At 45.7% G+C, this 17,942-nt stretch overlaps 1 protein-coding gene across 1 annotated transcript in view; it reads right to left on the bottom strand.

Moving 5' to 3' along the window:
• Positions 1–17,540, bottom strand: part of PDIA5 (protein disulfide isomerase family A member 5) — a gene marked incomplete at both ends in the record, with an annotated part of 90,495 nt that extends 72,955 nt beyond the window's left edge. The window contains 3 exons of the mRNA XM_079539145.1: positions 4,496–4,583; positions 7,735–7,861; positions 17,466–17,540. Coding sequence (XP_079395271.1) covers positions 4,496–4,583; positions 7,735–7,861; positions 17,466–17,540 — 290 coding nt within the window. The remainder of the gene's footprint in view (positions 1–4,495; positions 4,584–7,734; positions 7,862–17,465) is intronic.
• Positions 17,541–17,942: the final 402 nt, after the last annotated feature.

Genomic DNA, 17,942 nt, shown 5'->3' on the forward strand with positions numbered 1-17,942 from the left:
CTGACTGTAAAACAAGAAGACCTGAAGGAGCAGTGGCTTTAACCTCATGGGCAGGTTATGAAACAGACAGGAGGAAGGCACTGGAAATCTATGCTGCAAATGCCCAGTTTGTCATAAATATCATAGCCATATAGGGACTACACTGTCAGCATAACCACACTTGCAAATAGTTTCTTACAGATACCTGGCATACCTACCCTGGATCTGCTGCAAACAGACCTTTGAAGCAGCAGAAGGAAAAGGCAGAACACAGGCACTGCAACCTGCTTGGATGGAAGCAGCTGCACCACTGCAAGCACACTCCTCCCTTCTTTCCACTTTCCTCCCCATCAAAGCTGGTCACTTTTATTTGTGATCTCAAAGCTCTCCATCAGCTTTAACATTCGAGTGCAGGAAGGAAGATGAGCAGACTTACTCTTAAATAAACCCTAATTCTGATTGGCTTTATGGGCATGAATGTAGAAGATAAAGAGCAAAACAACACATAATGCTACCTGCATCAGTAGCCTTATTTCTGAAATTCCTCTCTCCTATTCCAATGACTGCATATAGGTAAAGCCTTTGCTGTATCAAAGCTTTGGGAAATTGGAAACTGGAGAAGGAAGATTTCATTTGAAACTTGAAATTTGGAGGCATCCCAGCAAAAAAAAAAAAAAAAAAAAAACCCCATAGTAGATTGTTTCCTGTAGAGTGTTTCCTGAACCAGACGATGTTTATATACACAGATTTGGAGGGGCTGCCTTTCCATCCCAACATGAGGAATAAATGCTGAAGGAAATACTTCACCTTTATGATAGATGTAACTGGATTGCAACATTTTAAATAGTCACTGGCGAAAGACTATAAGAATGACATAGGGCACAAAAGCAGGAAAGTAGGATTCAAACCAACCAAAAATCAGGCAGGCACTTCAGCCAGATGGCACTTATTCTTCCCATTAGGCTGATGTACTAGCGCCAAGCACGGGCACAGTGGCAGCAGATGGGAATCACACAGCTTTGTTTGTATTTGGGACCTGCTGGAAGGGGAGCCATGCAATTAAGCAGGGAATAACTACTCCAAGCCAAAGAAATATGTATTTTGAGTCCTGCTCTACACAGCTTGGTGGGAATTACTGCTAAAATCAAACAGATCTTAGGAATCACAAGACAGAACTGAGACTTTACTTCAGAGACGCACAGCAAAAATGTTATCTTTCATTCAAGCACTAAGCTCTTCTCATCATGTTCACACAAGCACTACACTTTGTGCCTTTACTATGGAGTGGGAGTTCTTTACTATAAGAGTGGTGAGGCACTGGAACAGGCTGCCCAGAGAGGTTGTGGATGCCCGGTCCCTGGACATACTCACAGCCAGACTGGATGGGGTCCTGGGCAGCCTGGTCTGGTATTAAATGGGGAAGTTGGTGGCCCTGCCTGTGGCAGGGGGGTTGGAGATTCATGATCCTTGAGGTCCCTTCTGACTCGGGCCATTCTGTGATTTTGTGCCTTCTACTTACTACCTCAACGATCTGCTAGCAGGAGTTCCTATTTCATGCATAATTCCTTCCACTGTTAGAACTCCTATTCTATTGGTTTGCTAGTAAAAATAATTCAACAAATAATCCAGCCCACTACTTGATTTTACATCTACCAAAGAGCATCTGAATGCACTAAACAAGCAACACTTACTTGTGTTGCTGTAGCATTTTCCAAAGGTCTCCAAACTCTTTATAAACACTGACTAATGAATCAGGCAATATTTATCTAACTGCCTGGCAAACACAGATACACCTCTTTTTAACAGCAGGAATGAATAGCAGTAACTCAGTGGCCAAGTTGTGAACCACTGCTCTCCAGAAGACCAATCCCTCTCTCGATTCCAGCCTCTGTCCCAGCCTGCAGACCCAAGCAAGCCAAAATACGGACAGCAGTACTTGCAGTCAATCCCATAAAATAAGGGAGGAGGGGGGATTACAAGGAAAACAAAGAAAAACCCAAACCCACGGCCAATAAAGAATAAGACTGCTGTTGCCACTGCCGCAGGGAGCAGACGCAAACCACAGCTCCGAACAGCACAACAGCCTTGCCAGAGCTTAGTTCTGACAGCAAACAAGTCTGCTGCAGTGGGATGTGCAGAATAAAGCCAAAGTTCCCAGCTAAACATTACTGCCAAAGTAGCCATTGCTTGTCAATATTTGTGAAACAAATCGAGCTTGTGTTGTAAATATCCTTGCATCTGTGTGCTGTTTGTTTCAGTATGAAGGGTTGCAAATAAGCCTCACAGCATACTTGTTCTAGAATGGCCTGAGAGCCTCTGGCAGCGCTCAGCTGTACCCAGTGCCTACAAACAGCCCTCTGTGACCAGTGACAGACAGCACTCCTGCATCCTCACATTATCACTGCAGCAGTTTGCAACCACCTGTATTAGAAAAAAGAAAGCCTTAAGGAGAAAAAAAAAAAAAAAAAAAAATCAAGGAAAATACAAGTTCTAAAGTCATCTCAGCGCTAAGAGATTGATTTCAGAGTGCTCTATAGGCCTAACAAGTAAATCAACCATAAAACTTGGTCAGGCTCAAGCACAAGGTCCCTCGTGTGCACAAAGGCATCCTCTGTCACACATGTGAGCCCAGCAGCTCCATGGGGACAGACTCCAGGTGAGGACACATCTCTGCATGAAGCAAGGACAGAAGAAAAGTCTCTGATAAAAACCCAGCCACAGCTGGACAGGCCATCTATTTTTTCCAGGCTCTTCCCATCTGAGTAATCCAAAGATATACTGCTCAACCCTCCAAGAGAGAGCTGCATCTACTGTTGCATTCACTGTGTCTTGTTCACAGGCTAGTCCTCAGCAAAAGGAAATACGGTTGGGAACGTATGAGTTCATTCTTACACCTTAGAAGCTCTTACAGCATGACCATCAACAGGCTGCCTCACTCTCAGGGAACAGCTCACCCTTCCTTAAAGACAGGAAGCTCCCCATCCTGGCGAGACAGGAGGTACAAGGACCAAGCTACTTATAAAATATATTTAAAGTCTCCTCCGGGAATGCTTTAATACATCAAGTCACTTCCTTAGAGATTGTTTTAGATGAAAACATTTATAAAGAAAGAAAGGGGAAAGCATATCAGAGTTTGAGTAAACGAGTTGATTTTACAGAAAAAGCGAGCAATGCATTACCCTCCCCATCACCATCACTTACAAGCTCAAGAACACAGACTGAACTGTTAAGTGCCAACACTTTCTGGATTTCAGATGGAAGCCTTCCACATTGAATCTTTCCTTCCTCAACCCAGAACTGAAGTAAATCCTGGAGATTTATTGCAAGCTATCGGTTATTGCTTAGTTGCATTACAGCAGCATTTTCAAGGGCCAAATGGCCTCATCGTTCAGTAGCTGTACAAACACATGCCACGTGCACACACAGAGTAAGAACCTCACAGCACAGAGGTGGCCTGAAACAAAGAGGAAACAGTCACAAACACAGCTGATAAGAAACTAAAGTCAAGAACCTGGTCCAGTACCCTCTTCACTAATGCTCATTACCAACATCAGTAAGTTGTCTAGCAGCACTTTTGTTAGAAGGGAGCCTGGTCTTCAGAGATCTGCCAGGTCTCCATGTGACTTTCTCCTCTTAAGTGTCAAGACATTATCTGCTGGCTATTTGGTATTCGGCAGGTAGAAACAGGTGCAAACTATGATTCACCAGCAACTCACTCTGGGTCACTACCTGATGGATGGAGACCAGCTCCAAAATCAGCTTTAAAAGGAGTGATATGATTTGCAGAGACAACAGATTTGTGCACAGTGTACAATTTGTTCGTTCCACAGCAATCCACCCAAACACAAAGGAAGCCAGCAAGCTGTTCCTCTGCAGATCAGGGAAGGAAATTTGCCACCTGTAGGCAAAGTTGCAGAAGCAGAGAGGTTCTATGGTACATAAACTAAAGCCATAGGTAACATGTTATTGGGCTGACCCACTCCAGAGGCTTTCAGATCTGCAAGCCACGAAGCACAACCTACAAGCACAGAGGAAGCTCTTCAGAAGAAAGCACATTTTCCTGAGAAACAGAAATGGGTGGGCACTTCAAAATCAACCAGCCCTATTGCATGTGCAATATCTGCTGTCCAAGCAGAACTGTGCTGCCCTCCAGCCAAGGTGCAACATGTGGGATTCTACCTCACCCTGTTTGTGAGAAAGTTGCAGCAGTGTTTCCATGCTATGTGGCCCCCATGACAGGCAATGCCATACCTGAGGTCTCCAGCTTTGGGCTGCAAACACATTGTCACAGAAGTGACAAACAGCTTGTACTGGAGAAACAATCCCCTACCAATTGCACAAAGGAAGAACAAAGGTGGTAAGATGCAGGCTCCCTGTGGTTATACAGAAACTGTACAGAGTGATGTGCATTCAGCTACAGGCAACAAGTTTCAGAGCTACCAAAAGAGCTAAGTCAGCAATACAAGCCAAAAGGGAGTGTGGGCAAAGGGGGAATAAAAAACAGCAAGTTACATACCCACAGTCTATCCAGCTTATAGTACCTCTTCCTTTCACCTCCTGGGCCACATTAGACAGTAACCTGAGTGAGCTTTCTGCAGCAGCAGCTGGAAGAAACAAACAACAAAAAAAAAAGTCACCAACAGCATTATTACTCCACAGAGAAGAATACAATGGTGCATTCCTTTGTTCTGAAGCACTGGAACTTCTTCTCTAATCTGAAGAGACTGCTAAGAGAAGGATCAGCAAAATCTTCTGTAAACCAGAAGAAACGCTGGCTACAGCTACAGCAGGTGGCTCCTTCCCATCTCACTCCCCCTTAACATTCAGACTCATCCCTCCATGCATTCCTTGACCTATATCTATAGAGCAACGCCATGTTCTCTTCTGCAAACCAGCTTCTATCCAACAACACTTTTTTCCCATGGCTCGGCACAAACTGGTTCATGCCACTGCTTGCTAATTAGAGCATTTAATTAAGAAATTCCATCAGCTGTAAGGGCAAGTCATTCAGCATCTCTTCCTGCCTCAGTCCCACTCCTGTAATACTTACCTAATAGCAGGCTGTTATTCTCATATTAACCATGGGAGACAGCCAAAACAGAGGTCAGGGGGAGCTCAAAACTATGAGCAGAAAGCACCTAGAAAAGCTTCTTTCAAGAACTGGCTGCACACTCAAGTGAGATTTTTATAATGGCCATGTGCGAAGTTTTTGCAAAACATTTCCATTCCAAAGCACTCTTATAAATGGTATTAAAAATAAACAAAGAAGAAAAATGGAATGAGCAGTCAAAAACGAAAAGAGAGACTCAAATACCAACTCCCCAGACAGTCTCTAATGGAGACTGTTCCCTGCCTCAATTAACAAAATACAGAAATCCTTGAACTACTTTACCTTTTGCTGTTTCCAGATCACTGGAATATAAGATACATGGAGTGTAAGAGCGGGTGTACTGGGTTAGATCAAACATCTACATGAACCAATAACTTGTCTCCAAGAGTGAGGAAAGTGAACGCCTATGACCAGAGGTAGACCCAACAGGCAGTGATAGTTCTGTTTCCTTCAAGTAATTTCTAGTTTTTAGAAAATTTTATCCCAAGGTTCCTGAGGCAGAACCAGCTTCCTTGTATTCAACAGCCTCTGTGGGCCTCGATGCCACCAGAGCCTCCAGGCCATTCCTGTTGGCTCAAGAAAATCCTACCCCAAGGTGTTGGTAATGCACAGCTGTGGCAGTGCACAACAGCCACCTCTCCACTATACAGGGACATGGATTCAAGGGGGAATTCTTCCTGCACTCATAGCACAACAGCTCAACAAGCTCCCTTTAAAGAGGGCAAATGAACATAAGCATTTGGGACTGGACAGACTCCTCCCATAAGTCTCACTAGTTGGGCAGCCGTGGCAGGACATCCAGCTGGTAGGATGAACTAGATGTCCCCTCCAAGTGGGGATATTTCCTGAAACCAACACATTTTCTGCATGAGATAGAAATGCTCATCTAGTCATGCTCCACCGAGAAGCAAGGCCTTGTTTCAGCATGACCAGTTGTTGGCCAATGGCTCATCACAGCTAGAGGGGATGTATCTGGGATTAAAGTTCCTATCTCTGTATTCTCATCTTCACTTCCCCTCCCCTTTTTCCTTAACTGGGTGACAGTTATGCAAGAGCATTCTAATTGTGCAAGGATCACTGTGCGAGGGAGAAACATTAATCCCACTGCCAGCTCTGCATGCGGCGCTTCACACTGCTAAAACCAACCAATTAAATAATAAAAACAGAAAAAAGAAATCTCCACAACACACTTTTTGAACAATGCCTATAGGGCAACATTTATTTGATGAATGTCAGAGCCAAAGTGCTCTGGTTGTGCTACTAAAAAAAAAAAAAAAAGAAATTAAAGCAACCACCACTTAAAGTATTAAGCATAAAAAGAAAATTTTCCCTTTAAGAAGCTGAATAATACAGATGTCTTTTTTTTTTCCCCTTCATTTAAAGCATTCCTTTCAAAAAATCACTGTTCAAAACTCTTTTCTGACTTTCACTTTGAACCTGTTACTGAAAAACCATTTGTCCACGTTTTAGCCCTCAGAATTTCCCATTAGAACAAAACGCAAATACTTCAACAAAACTTGTCACGTCTGTCATTTTAACTGTCACAGAATAAGCCCATCTATAGAAAACAAAGTTAACTACCCCAGCATCCACACATTTTTGTCTGCAAAATTCTGATATTGGGGGTGGGGTTGGGTCCCCACATACAGCTCTGGTTTGCCATGCTTTAAACCCAGAGCGATCCTCCTGACGTCACTGTGTCTAAACTAAGACCTTTGCAACTGGCAAGAAAGGAAGGATGCAACCCCCAAGCAAAACTTATCCTTGTACCACTTGTCCAAGAGGAAAGTAAAGGAGGCAACAAAATAACAACACATCCAAACAGTACGCAGAAAATCAACTCAGTGAAGGGTTTTTCTTCCTGCCCTCCAATGTGTTGTTGCATGGGCACAAGAGCATCCTGAAGTCGTGCACAGAGCTTCAAGATTGTTTCTTAATTTTCTATGGCGCCAACACAAACAAATAGCAAACAAAAAAATCATCAAAACAAATGAGGTGACAAAGGTAAAGAAGGAACAGAACACAGCAAAAGAAAGAGCAAACAGACAGATATAAGCAAGAGTGAACAACTAGAATGAGAGAGAAGACAGCAAGGAGATTCAAGGGGACAGGCGGCATGATGTGAAGTGAGCCATTTTCTCCCTCTTACATAAGCAGCTCATTTTTTATTTCTATATTTTGTTCATTAGAGTTGAAAGACAACCGTGGGACATCCAAAGCTGTCAAAAGCAAAGACGGGCTGATTTCAGAACTGTAACTATTCATTAAGCCTTTCAGTGCCACCAGCAAATCAAAACTCGCCAACTACTGTGATAAGCACACCAGCAAGCTCTGACTGATAGCTTTTGTGAGCAGCTATTTTTTGGCTACAAAGCCAGAAGGTACATTTTCACCAGTGACAGAGCAATTAAAAGATCAAATTAAGAAACCCTTCTATCTTGAGACATCAGGAGTCTCTGCAACAGAACAAAGGACACCACTCCTAAAGAAGCCCTTGTGCTGCACCTTGCAGTCACATAAGGTAACACAGAGCAAACAGCGAGGACAAAGAGCTCAGTCATTTGAGTAGAACACATGAATATCCACAAACACATCCATGCCATTGGGCCCAAAGACCTGGGTCAGTCAGGAGGAAAGGAACTCACCAGATTTGGAATACAGCACTAGTACGTTGTTTCGTGTCCTGAGAAGCTTCTTAAAATCCTTGTGGTCACTTATTTTTTCTATGAGAGGAGACAATTTCAATGAGTACCCAAACACCAGCAGAAATGCCTACAGGAAAAAAAAAAAAAAGCCAGAAACATTAGGATAGTTTCCACACTGAGAAATAAAACACAAACTGCTCTTGAAATTGCCTTGATCTGTTTCACAATCTGGAGATGTACTGCCATAAATAAACTATTGTGTTGATGTGACCAGCAAAACAAATGAACGAAAGAAGCCATAACCATGATTTACTGGAACTGGACCAATACTGCTCCCAGTAAGCAACCTTAGGTGGAAAGATGAGGTAAATTTAACATCCAGAAATATGTTTACAGTTAAAAAGTCATCGCCTTTAGAAGTTTGTTCCTTTAATTAGAAAAAATTCCTACGTAAATTTAATATACAGTAACAAGAGATGCAGCAAAACACTGCTCTGAAAGCCCTCTTGCCCTGGTTCTTTAAATCCTCTGAAAACCCAGAGGAACATGTCCATACCCTGCAGAAGGCAGCAAGAGCCATGCGGTTAAATAACTAACCCAAGCTGACACGGAGCAGATGAAGGAAACAAAGGCAGAATTTCTAAGCAACTGTGTCTGCATTTAGAGGCACAGCCCCCTCCCAACCACCCTCCTCCAGGGGATGAGGGCTCAGCTCCCCACCAGCCACACCACATCCCAGTGCCTTTGCCACAAGATCAGGCTTGGCTTCCACCATGTCTCACAGGCATGTCTCTTAGTCTCTCTGCATCCAGGCAAAGATATCACTTCTTTTGCGGCATCTTCTAGCCTACTTAAAATCACAGCTGCTCCACAGCAGAATTTGTCTTTTACCCTGCCATAAAGTAAAACTAGCAAAATATGGCCATAACCTTCCTAGAGCCTCCAGTGCTCATTTGTGCTGCAATAATCTTCAATAATAATAATAATAATCTTATCCATAAGGCTACGCCGCCTCCCTTCTGCACAGTAATGAATTCATACTAATGGAATGATTATGGGAAGCTTAGCCGGAGAAATTATCTAGTTTACATTCACCTTACAGTAAAACCTTAACACTTAATTGCTGGGCTAAAAGCTTTCATTCATTTGCCAAAAAAACACACAAGATGTTCCACATCTCCTCAATTACAGGACTAATTTTGATCAGGTCTCATTCCAGCTGGGTTGTAAAACTTCGGTCCAGGGTGGATGGGAAGAAGCAGGGCCCTGTTCCTCACACCCTGCTGCTACAGATTGCAGCATTCAAAACAAGGCACTCAGCCAACCCAACTCAGAGGATGCAGCCCCAGGCATTGTTTCATTACAAAGCCAGTTATCTGCTAACACCATGTCAACAAGACACCTATGAAACACAGTTTGAAAGAACCAGAAGCTTTTTCCACATGTCAAGCAAGGAGGTACATGGAAACAGCTGAACTGGAAGGACTGCCATCCTCAAAGCAACCTCAGGACATGTTTAGGAAGAACTGCTAGAAGATACACCTGCAATATACAATGCAAAAGTACAACAGGCAGCACAAGCTTAGGGCAAACAGGTCAACCCACTGCATAACACTGCTCCATCAAATCCCAATGCTTTATGTCATCTGACACACTCATTCCTCCAAACCCAGCTGTCCAGAGCTCAACCTCTCTCCTTCAGGCTGATGAACGTGAATCACTTGTGTATTTTGTGAGGTAAATACACAGTGCTGCCAATCAATGCTGACAAACACAGTTGTGCTAGGCGAGGTGACACAGGCATTCAAATTCCTGCTTAAAACTCATTGCAGTCAGGAGCTGTACAGGAAGGATTAATCTAACATGGCTTTATGAGCACATCTCTTTAATCCTAAATATTTTTTAAACACTTTCCCCACAACTTTATGCAATCACTCAAGTATCCTACTGTTTTATTTCTATCTTCAGTTACAGGAGGCTAAACTCAACCTGCACTGAAAGCAGGGGAAAAGCAAAACTGTAGCCTGTTCCCTTGGTTTAGAAACCTGCAGTTAAATCAGGAGAAGTAAGTCTGAACTTACTGCTGATAAGAAAGAATTGGAATTAAAAACAACACACACAAAAGCCACTTTCAATATGACACCACACAGTATTACGAACTTTGCTTAAAGCATCCATAGAGTTCCACTCATAGCTTGAATGCACATGTATCTCACATCTCTTCCAGATGGAAAGGCTGTTTAGGCCATTTCAGAAGGTTTTTTTGCTGTTGTTATAATGGCAGAGCTATAAACCTTTTGAAAAATTGGATTCTGGAAACAGTGACAGCTCTAACTACTGCCTCGCCTGCGTTGCCACTGAGAGAAAGCACGCCGTACTGGTGGAACTGCAGCACTTCAAGGGAAAAGCACGAAACGTTGCAAAGATGCGCTGTTATCTCACCCTATTTCTCCCAGGGCAACACAGCAATGCTCACATTGCCGTGGTCTCACTGCAGCACCCCTCTCTGATGCTCCAGCTCGGAACAGAAAGGCACCACATACAAGCACGTCTATAGCACTCAATAAATCATCATTTCCCTTTAATTAAGATTAATGTTCCAGCCTTTTTTTTTTTTTTTTTGGTCATAAAACCCAATCTGATCTGAGCCAGTAGCAGCAGCAGGCTCACCTCAGGCAGCAGCACAGCACCAGGAGGTTATCGGCTGCACCGAGGAGTTCATGCCTTTCCAACCAGCGTTTGCATTGCGCTGTGTTTGCAAAATGATAAGAATTCAGTAGTTCTGTGCTCTCTGGCTTTCTCGTGCAGAAATGAATGAGGGCACACCGCTTTTTCTTGAAATCCAGGGCACGAGAGGAGACGAGCTCCTATTAAAAAAGGATGTCATGGAAGATGTCTGTTCCTCCTGGGCAGGAGGTTGCTTCCAGATGCATCACACCAATAGAGAAACGAGCTAAACCCTACTGTCGCTTGAGCATCCTAAAGCTTTAAAATCTGTGCACAACCACTGCGGAACAGCTAAGGAAGACTCCAAACGCTTTACCTAAAAGGTAAATGAGAAGCTGCTTCCCTCAGCAGCCTTCAAAGCAGAAGGCATACAAGGACCACACCAACACCTGCACCATCCCTCTTTCAGAGGGCTCTGCTGATGACGAACTGCAGTAAAACTGGTGGATGGTCTGTTCTATTTCATGCTGTGTTTGTACACTGCCCAGAAGTACAGGTCCTCCCAAGGTTGCTCTGCAAGCTGTACCTGATACAGCCATCACCTCCACAGCCTAAGGACCTTAAGAAAAAGCATACACAACACAGACTGCAAAATGCAAACCTGGAGCACTTCTCATCTAGGTAGTTCCCCCAGCTCATGAGCTGAATGGGAATTCATTTTCACAGTGCTGCTCTGTGTAGGTTGCACGTCACTCACAGGATCGCAGCGCCTGATCTGAGATGCATCACAGATTCTCAGGTAAAACACAGGTGAACCAAATCCCTCAAGACAGCCAATTCAAACCTGCTGGGAGATGCTGCTGTTTGAATACAAGGTACAAAACACGTGTTCTGCCTCTGCTCTTCAAATCAAAGCCCGTATTTAAATACATAATCTTGCAAGCTAGGTGGAAGGAGTCAGAAAGGTTTAATTTTCCCTTTTCTTCCCCCGCTCCCCAGCAATTCCTCACAAAGCTGCTGAGCACACACGTGTTACCAACAGCCAGGCACTCCACAGCCCCCCTGTTATGCACCTGAGACAAACCTGAGTCTTCAGAAACCCAGAGGCAAAGATAACCCACTGGCAGATAACTATTTGCTAATTACACAGCCAGGACAGACACTAGTGAAAACACGGCCATCACTCAGGCCGTGCTTTTTGCAAATCACCAAGGACCTGAGAAAGCAGAGTTTACTCCCCGAGTTGTTACTCTTCTCTGAATCTCATTTCAGAATGAAAAATGGGAATATTTTTTAAGCTGACACAAGAAGACATTTTCATATTTTACATTTATTATTCAAATGAAAAGGAATAAAAGTTCCATTCTCACAGAACCTCAACCTTAATCCTCACCTCAATTCACAATTTGCTGCCCACAAAAACTGCACAACAGCACAGACTCCTGCTATGGACAAGCAGCATGGCTGGAGGAGAAGTTTGTATCAAGGACAACGGAAACACAGTTTTAAAAACAAGAAAATACAAACCCAAGTTCAATAAGGAAGAACCATCAGAGGAGCAGAATTGCAAAACTGACAGAAAAAACTATTTCCTATTCTCTCATTTCCAGTTCAAGAGCATGAAATATGCATTTCCCTGGACACAAATTATGCTTAAAAAATACAAAGGGATACATGGCTGAAACACTGCTTAAGTGCCTGCATCCATATGTCAACATGCAATTTTTATGTGTGCACTAACACTTGCATGTATAATTATGGAGACAATTTGCACACCATTCATCAGGAGTAGCATGAGTGATGCGAACGGTGCTGATAGCAGCTCAACTGCTGCTCGGCAGGAACACAGCCACAATTCCAAATGCCTGTCCTCCAGCAACATATTGACTTTGAGTTCTGTCTTAGCTTAATCACCCACTGATGTCATTTTCATTTTGGGACAACAGTGTTCAACCCACTGCAAATATGGCCAAAGAGTGACCCTGTGCATATGAAACAGATTGTGTCTGACAAGGCATTTTATGGGAATTTAGCTGAAGACCAAACCTGCCTCGGAATTTCAAGCAGCAGTGCAGATCACAGAATTTAATTTCATAATTGATTTCTTTCAGAGGGGAGTAGTTCACATTCTAAAAAGAGGTCTTGCCTGATACATTAAAGTGAGGAAGGGAAAAAAAAAGCAACAAATCCCAATAACAAGACCAGACTTCACTTTTCCTTTCCTGTTCAGTCTCCAAAACAAACCAACAGCAAAGCACACACTTTGCTCCAGAATGTGAGTTTGAAGGAATATCCCTATGCTGTGGGATGCTGCTCTGTGAGCCTGCAGACAAGCTAGGGGCACAGACAGATCCCAGGGTGCAGCAGTGCACCAGCCATCTCCAGGTGAGAGAAGGAGGGGCACAGACACGGTGCTCCCTTCCCCCCAGTTTGTTCCAGCTTAAAAATACAAGATGTTCAAATCCAAAGCTCTCTTGTTTACAAGAATCACTGTTTGACTGCAGATGTTTTATCTTCCTTTTTCATCATACCAGCCACTCTTGACCTTGTGCAATAATTGCTTGCTTTTCACTCAAGTCCTCCCTCTGCTGCTATTTACATTCAGGGCTGTGCAGCTTTGATCACTGAGCCATTTGTAACAAACATCTTCCACGATAGATAGTGAGATGTAGGACAGTCCCCTGTTTTCATTCATGATTACTATCCAAAATAGCTGCAGAAATGTTTTAATCAAATCAGATGAGTGGAAATAGGGTTATCTCTGTTACCCAAAGGTACCTGGAAGCCCTGTTAAGCACTGGCACACCACAGAGAGGTGGTGGATGCCCCATCCCTGGAGACACTTAAGGTAGGTCTGGATGGGGACTGAGCACCTGATGGAGCTGTAGGGGTCCTTGCTCATCGCTGGGGGGTAGGACCAGACGGCCTTTAAAGGTTTCTTCCAATTCCAACAAGTGTGGATTGGAGCACCCTGGTCTAGAGGGAGGTGTCCCTGCCCATAGCAGAGGGTTGAAACTAGATGATCTTAAGAGTCTCTTCTAACCAAATCATTCTATGATTCTATGATTTATTATTCAAAGGAAGGGGAAGAGAATGGGTAATGAGATACATGGAAGATGCATTCTAATTCTGTATATAATCCAGACCAATTAATTCTCACCTCAAATCATGCAAGGAATAAAATACTAAAAACAAAAGAACTGCCAGCACTTCACTGTGATGGGTCATATATGAAAGAGGTAAGTGCCCCATCCTCTTCTGTTCACCAAGGAAGGCAAATCAAAATCCTGGCAGAATAGCTTCATATTCTTTAAACTTAGTCTGAAAAATGCAACAAATAAAGCATTCAACTTGATGCAGCACTAGCTATGTTCACTTTCCAAATATAGAAGACAGCGAAAATACCATGGCGACGTCAAGATTTGCCTAGTCTCTACTGTTCATATTGTTCTTAAACACTGGGTTTTAAGGAACAGAAGCTACAGGCATAATAGCCTGTACTAAAGGTGGTTCCAAAGCTCTGCGTAGCCAATTAATTGTATGGTTTATCACCGGTTTTCAAATGCTTAGTGAGGGAAAAAAAAGGCAACTATTTGCTAATTAACAACTGACTGTAATAGGGTCAATTACTAATGCTGACGAAGAACTTCCTCCTTATTAGGGACGTGCAGCTCACTCTCTCCAAGCCAAGCATCACTGCAAAACAAGCTGCTGGTGAAGGACCATGTCAGATGCTGCTTCTCAACACACACATTGGAATAGCTTCAGAAACTCAGGGCACGAGAAGAGCATGGCCCACACAACCCCCCCACTAAAAACTGGGTTTGAAGAAGTTTAAGGAACTATCACCCAGCACAAGAAGCATGTAGGAGAGGCTATAAAAAGAAGACAAAACCACTATTAATGGGACTAACGAAGAAGAGAGGGCAAAAAAAAAAAAAAAAAGTGACATCTGAAAATCCTTAGCACTTCATACAGCAAACGTTATCTTCAAAGCACTGCACAAATATTAACTAATTAATCCTCACATTTTTCTGCCAGGTGAGAAGCAAATAAGCTTAACTTCTACAGCAGGAGCAGAATTCATGGGGAAAAGCAGAGCTCTGCGAGAGGCAAAGCAGAGGCAGTGCCTGCACGAGTCAATGATCCCAGAGCAGCTCACAGTGTCCTCAGTGCTGGAGGTAAAAAGGGAGAGACAGGTTGACTGCAATCACCCCAGAAACTACAAAGAAAGGTCTCATTACCCCCTATTTTACTGAAATCATAGAATCAGTAAAGTTGGGAAAGACCACTAAGGTCACCGAGTCCAAGTGCTAGCCCACCCCCACCATGCCCACTGACCATGTCCCTCAGTGCCACATCTACACGCTTCTTGGAACACCTCCAGGGACAGTGACTCCACCACTTCAAGGAACAACAATGCTGAAAAGCAAATATAAATGGTCAATAACAGAGCAACGTCCACAGCTGATTGCCCATGGTGTTGTGAGCTCAGTTCTGGGCAGAACCATTGCTCCTGGTGATCACACCACACTTGTAGCAGTGTCCCAGCTCTTCTAAAGGGAATTTCAGCTCAAATGCCAGTAGATTCAACATATCATTCCATAAGGCCTACACACCTGCCAGAGGGCCACACCGCAGAGCTACCTGCAACAGGGAGCCCACCCAGCCCCCACCAGCCAGGATCCAGGAACCCGTGTCCCTACCCAGCACTGCACAGCAGTGACATTGTCAGGGACTTGCTGACTCCACCAGCTGGAAGCCTGAAATGTACAAAGCCTTTCTCTGAAGCACAGCATTCTAGCAGCACCAGGTCAAGCAGCCTCGTGCTTCCTGAAAGCGTAAGCTGGACAACCTCTCTTGATTCAGTTTCCCTGTCACTAAACCAACAGGTGGAGGATTAACCAATCTTTGCCATGCTGGGCCCAGATAACACTTGTGTTTGCATGGCAAACGTGTCCCGGGTGTGTTGTCCTGCTGGGCTCTGTTTGGGAAGGGACAGCACCTGACCCCCCAATGGCAATTTCACCCTATTGGTAAGCTCCCTACCTACCTGTGCCTCCAATATTAAGTCTGGTCCTTCAAGCACAGGGTCTGGCCAACCGCTCACTCAACCCAATGGGGAAGTACCCAAACCACAGCTTCCCTACAACTCCAGCTCATTCAAGAAATAAAACAGAGATCAGCACAGCACCTCTCTTGAGCGTGCACCATGAATCTGCAACGATGCAGGAGACCACTAAGCATCTTCCCTAAGGAGATCCCAAAGCATTTTGTCCACCCAGCTCACAGCTTTCCTTGCACAAACACAGGAAGTCCCACAGAAAGGATTTCAATGCACGGAAGCTGCCTCCAGTTTGGGGTTCTGCCCCTATTTTTCAGGAGCACTAAGCATGCACCTGGGATTGCAGCTCGAGCTGCACATCTGGCACTCTGCATTTCCAGAAGGAAAAAAAAAAATAACATAAATCACATTCAGGTACATAAAGAACTGTGTCAACCCAAACTGTAAACATCATGCAAGGCATGGCCAGGAGGAGACAATGCTCTCGTTACCCTCTGCCCCCAGCCAGCCACGTTGCTTTAACTCTGCACACTGAGAATGTCTCTGTCGAGCAGCCCCACTGGCTCTGCAAACACGGGCTCAAGCAAAACCCAAAGGCAGGCTTTGCAATGTCACAGCTGTAGGCTGCATTTAATCCCGGCATACAGCGAGTTACATATTTCAAGATGAAAAAACACACCTTCAAGTGCAAGAGAATGCAAATTGGAAGAAATAATTTAAAGTACTTGTACACGGCAGAGGGGAAGGAATTAGCTGAATCAACAGCTCGATGGAGACATCTGCTCCACACGCAGCACCACAGTGCAAATAAAATGCCGGGGCAAATTAAGAAGGGGAAGAGAGAATAGTGTGGATAAATGACAATGGCATCAAATAATGCCACTGACAATGGCAGCTCACTCCGCTCAGCTCAAAGGCAACAGGTCTGCAACAGCAAAGGCGCAAAGAAGGGCAACTAGAAGGGCTGGAAACAACACATCCACCTGCAGAAAGGCTTCTTTTGTCAGGAGGAAAAGTAGCTTCTAACGTACAAAGAGATCTCACAGAAAAATACCTGCATTAACATAGAACAAACGTTACAGTGGGAGAAGTCCCGCAGCCTCAGCCAGCAGAATACAAATAACCCTCCACGCTCACCGCTTTAGAAGGAAGGGAAATCCAGCCCCGGACCACAGCACACGCTTAATCCCCGAGCACGCTGCCCCGGGTCTCGCAAAGAGCCGCGTGTACGGAAGAGGCGCCGAGGCGGGGAAGCCTCACGGCCACGTCCGGCACTCGGGGGAGCTCAGCCCCCCGCTCCGCTCCATCCCAGGACCCGAGCCACGGAGGAGTAAAGCCAGCCTCCCCACGGAGCTCGGCGGTGCGTACGCTGCCGGGGCCGTACGGTGCCACCTCGGCCACGGCCACGCGTCCGCACTCGGTCTGTTCGAACCAGGTCAGCGCTTCCAGATCGCGCGGATCTCAGATCCGGCGTGCATAAGAAAATTAAAGTAATTGGGCATTAATTACTAACTCCATTTGTCTAGGAAGAACTATAGTTCACGTCAGCCAAGTTAAAGGCGCCTTTCAAAGCGTTCAGCCGATGCCGGCAGTAACTCACCGACCCGCGGCCAGAGGAGCAGCGCCGGACCCGACCCGCAGCCGGGGCTCTCCGCGCCCGGACCGCCTCGTCCCGCACCACCGCCCCGCAGCAGGAGGGGGGCTGCTGTACAGCTCGGTCGGGGCGGGACGACAGGGGCTCCTCTCTTTTCTCTCTTTTTATATTTTTTAAGAGAAAAGCAAGGCAGCAGGGCTGGGGAACACCTGGGAGAAAAGCAGCCCCGGCCGTGCCCCCCCCGCCCCGCCAAGCCCCGGCCAGGCGGCGGCACCGCCGCGCCCAGCCCCGGGCCCCGTCCCGCTCCCAACTTCGCCCAACTCCGCCGGCCGCACCCCGGGGCCGGGACGCGAAGCCGTCCTGCGGTCACCCCATCGCTCCCCCGGTCCGGCCGCCGCCACTCACCGTCAGCCCGAGCAACAGCAGCGGGAACCGTCCGCAGCACCGCGCAGCTCCCACACGCTGCTCCGGCACAGCCATCGCCGAGCACGGCGCTGCGGGCTGCGGCTGCCGCTGCCACGTCTGGCGGCGCACGCGCGCTTCGTCGCTCCCTCCCGGCCGCGCGGTGCATGCCGGGAGTTGTAGTCCGCCGCGCCGCCCCCGGGAGGGCTGCGGGAGTGCGCCCGGACAGCGGCCGCCATGCCGCGGGGGGCTGTGCCGTGAGCCTCCACCTCACTCCCAGCATGTGCTGGGCTTACAGTCGTAGAATCATCCAGGTTGGAAAAGACCTCTAAGATCTAAGATCGTGTAATCCGTCAACCTGTCCCCACTGTGCACACTAAACACATTCCTTACTGCCTCATCCACATGGCTTTTCAGCATCTCCAGGGACAGTGACTCCACTGCCTTGTATTCCAGCACAACACCGCTCTTTCAGAGAAA

Source organism: Tetrao urogallus, assembly GCF_951394365.1.
Source record: "Tetrao urogallus genome assembly, chromosome: 8".
Lineage (NCBI taxonomy): Eukaryota > Metazoa > Chordata > Aves > Galliformes > Phasianidae > Tetrao > Tetrao urogallus.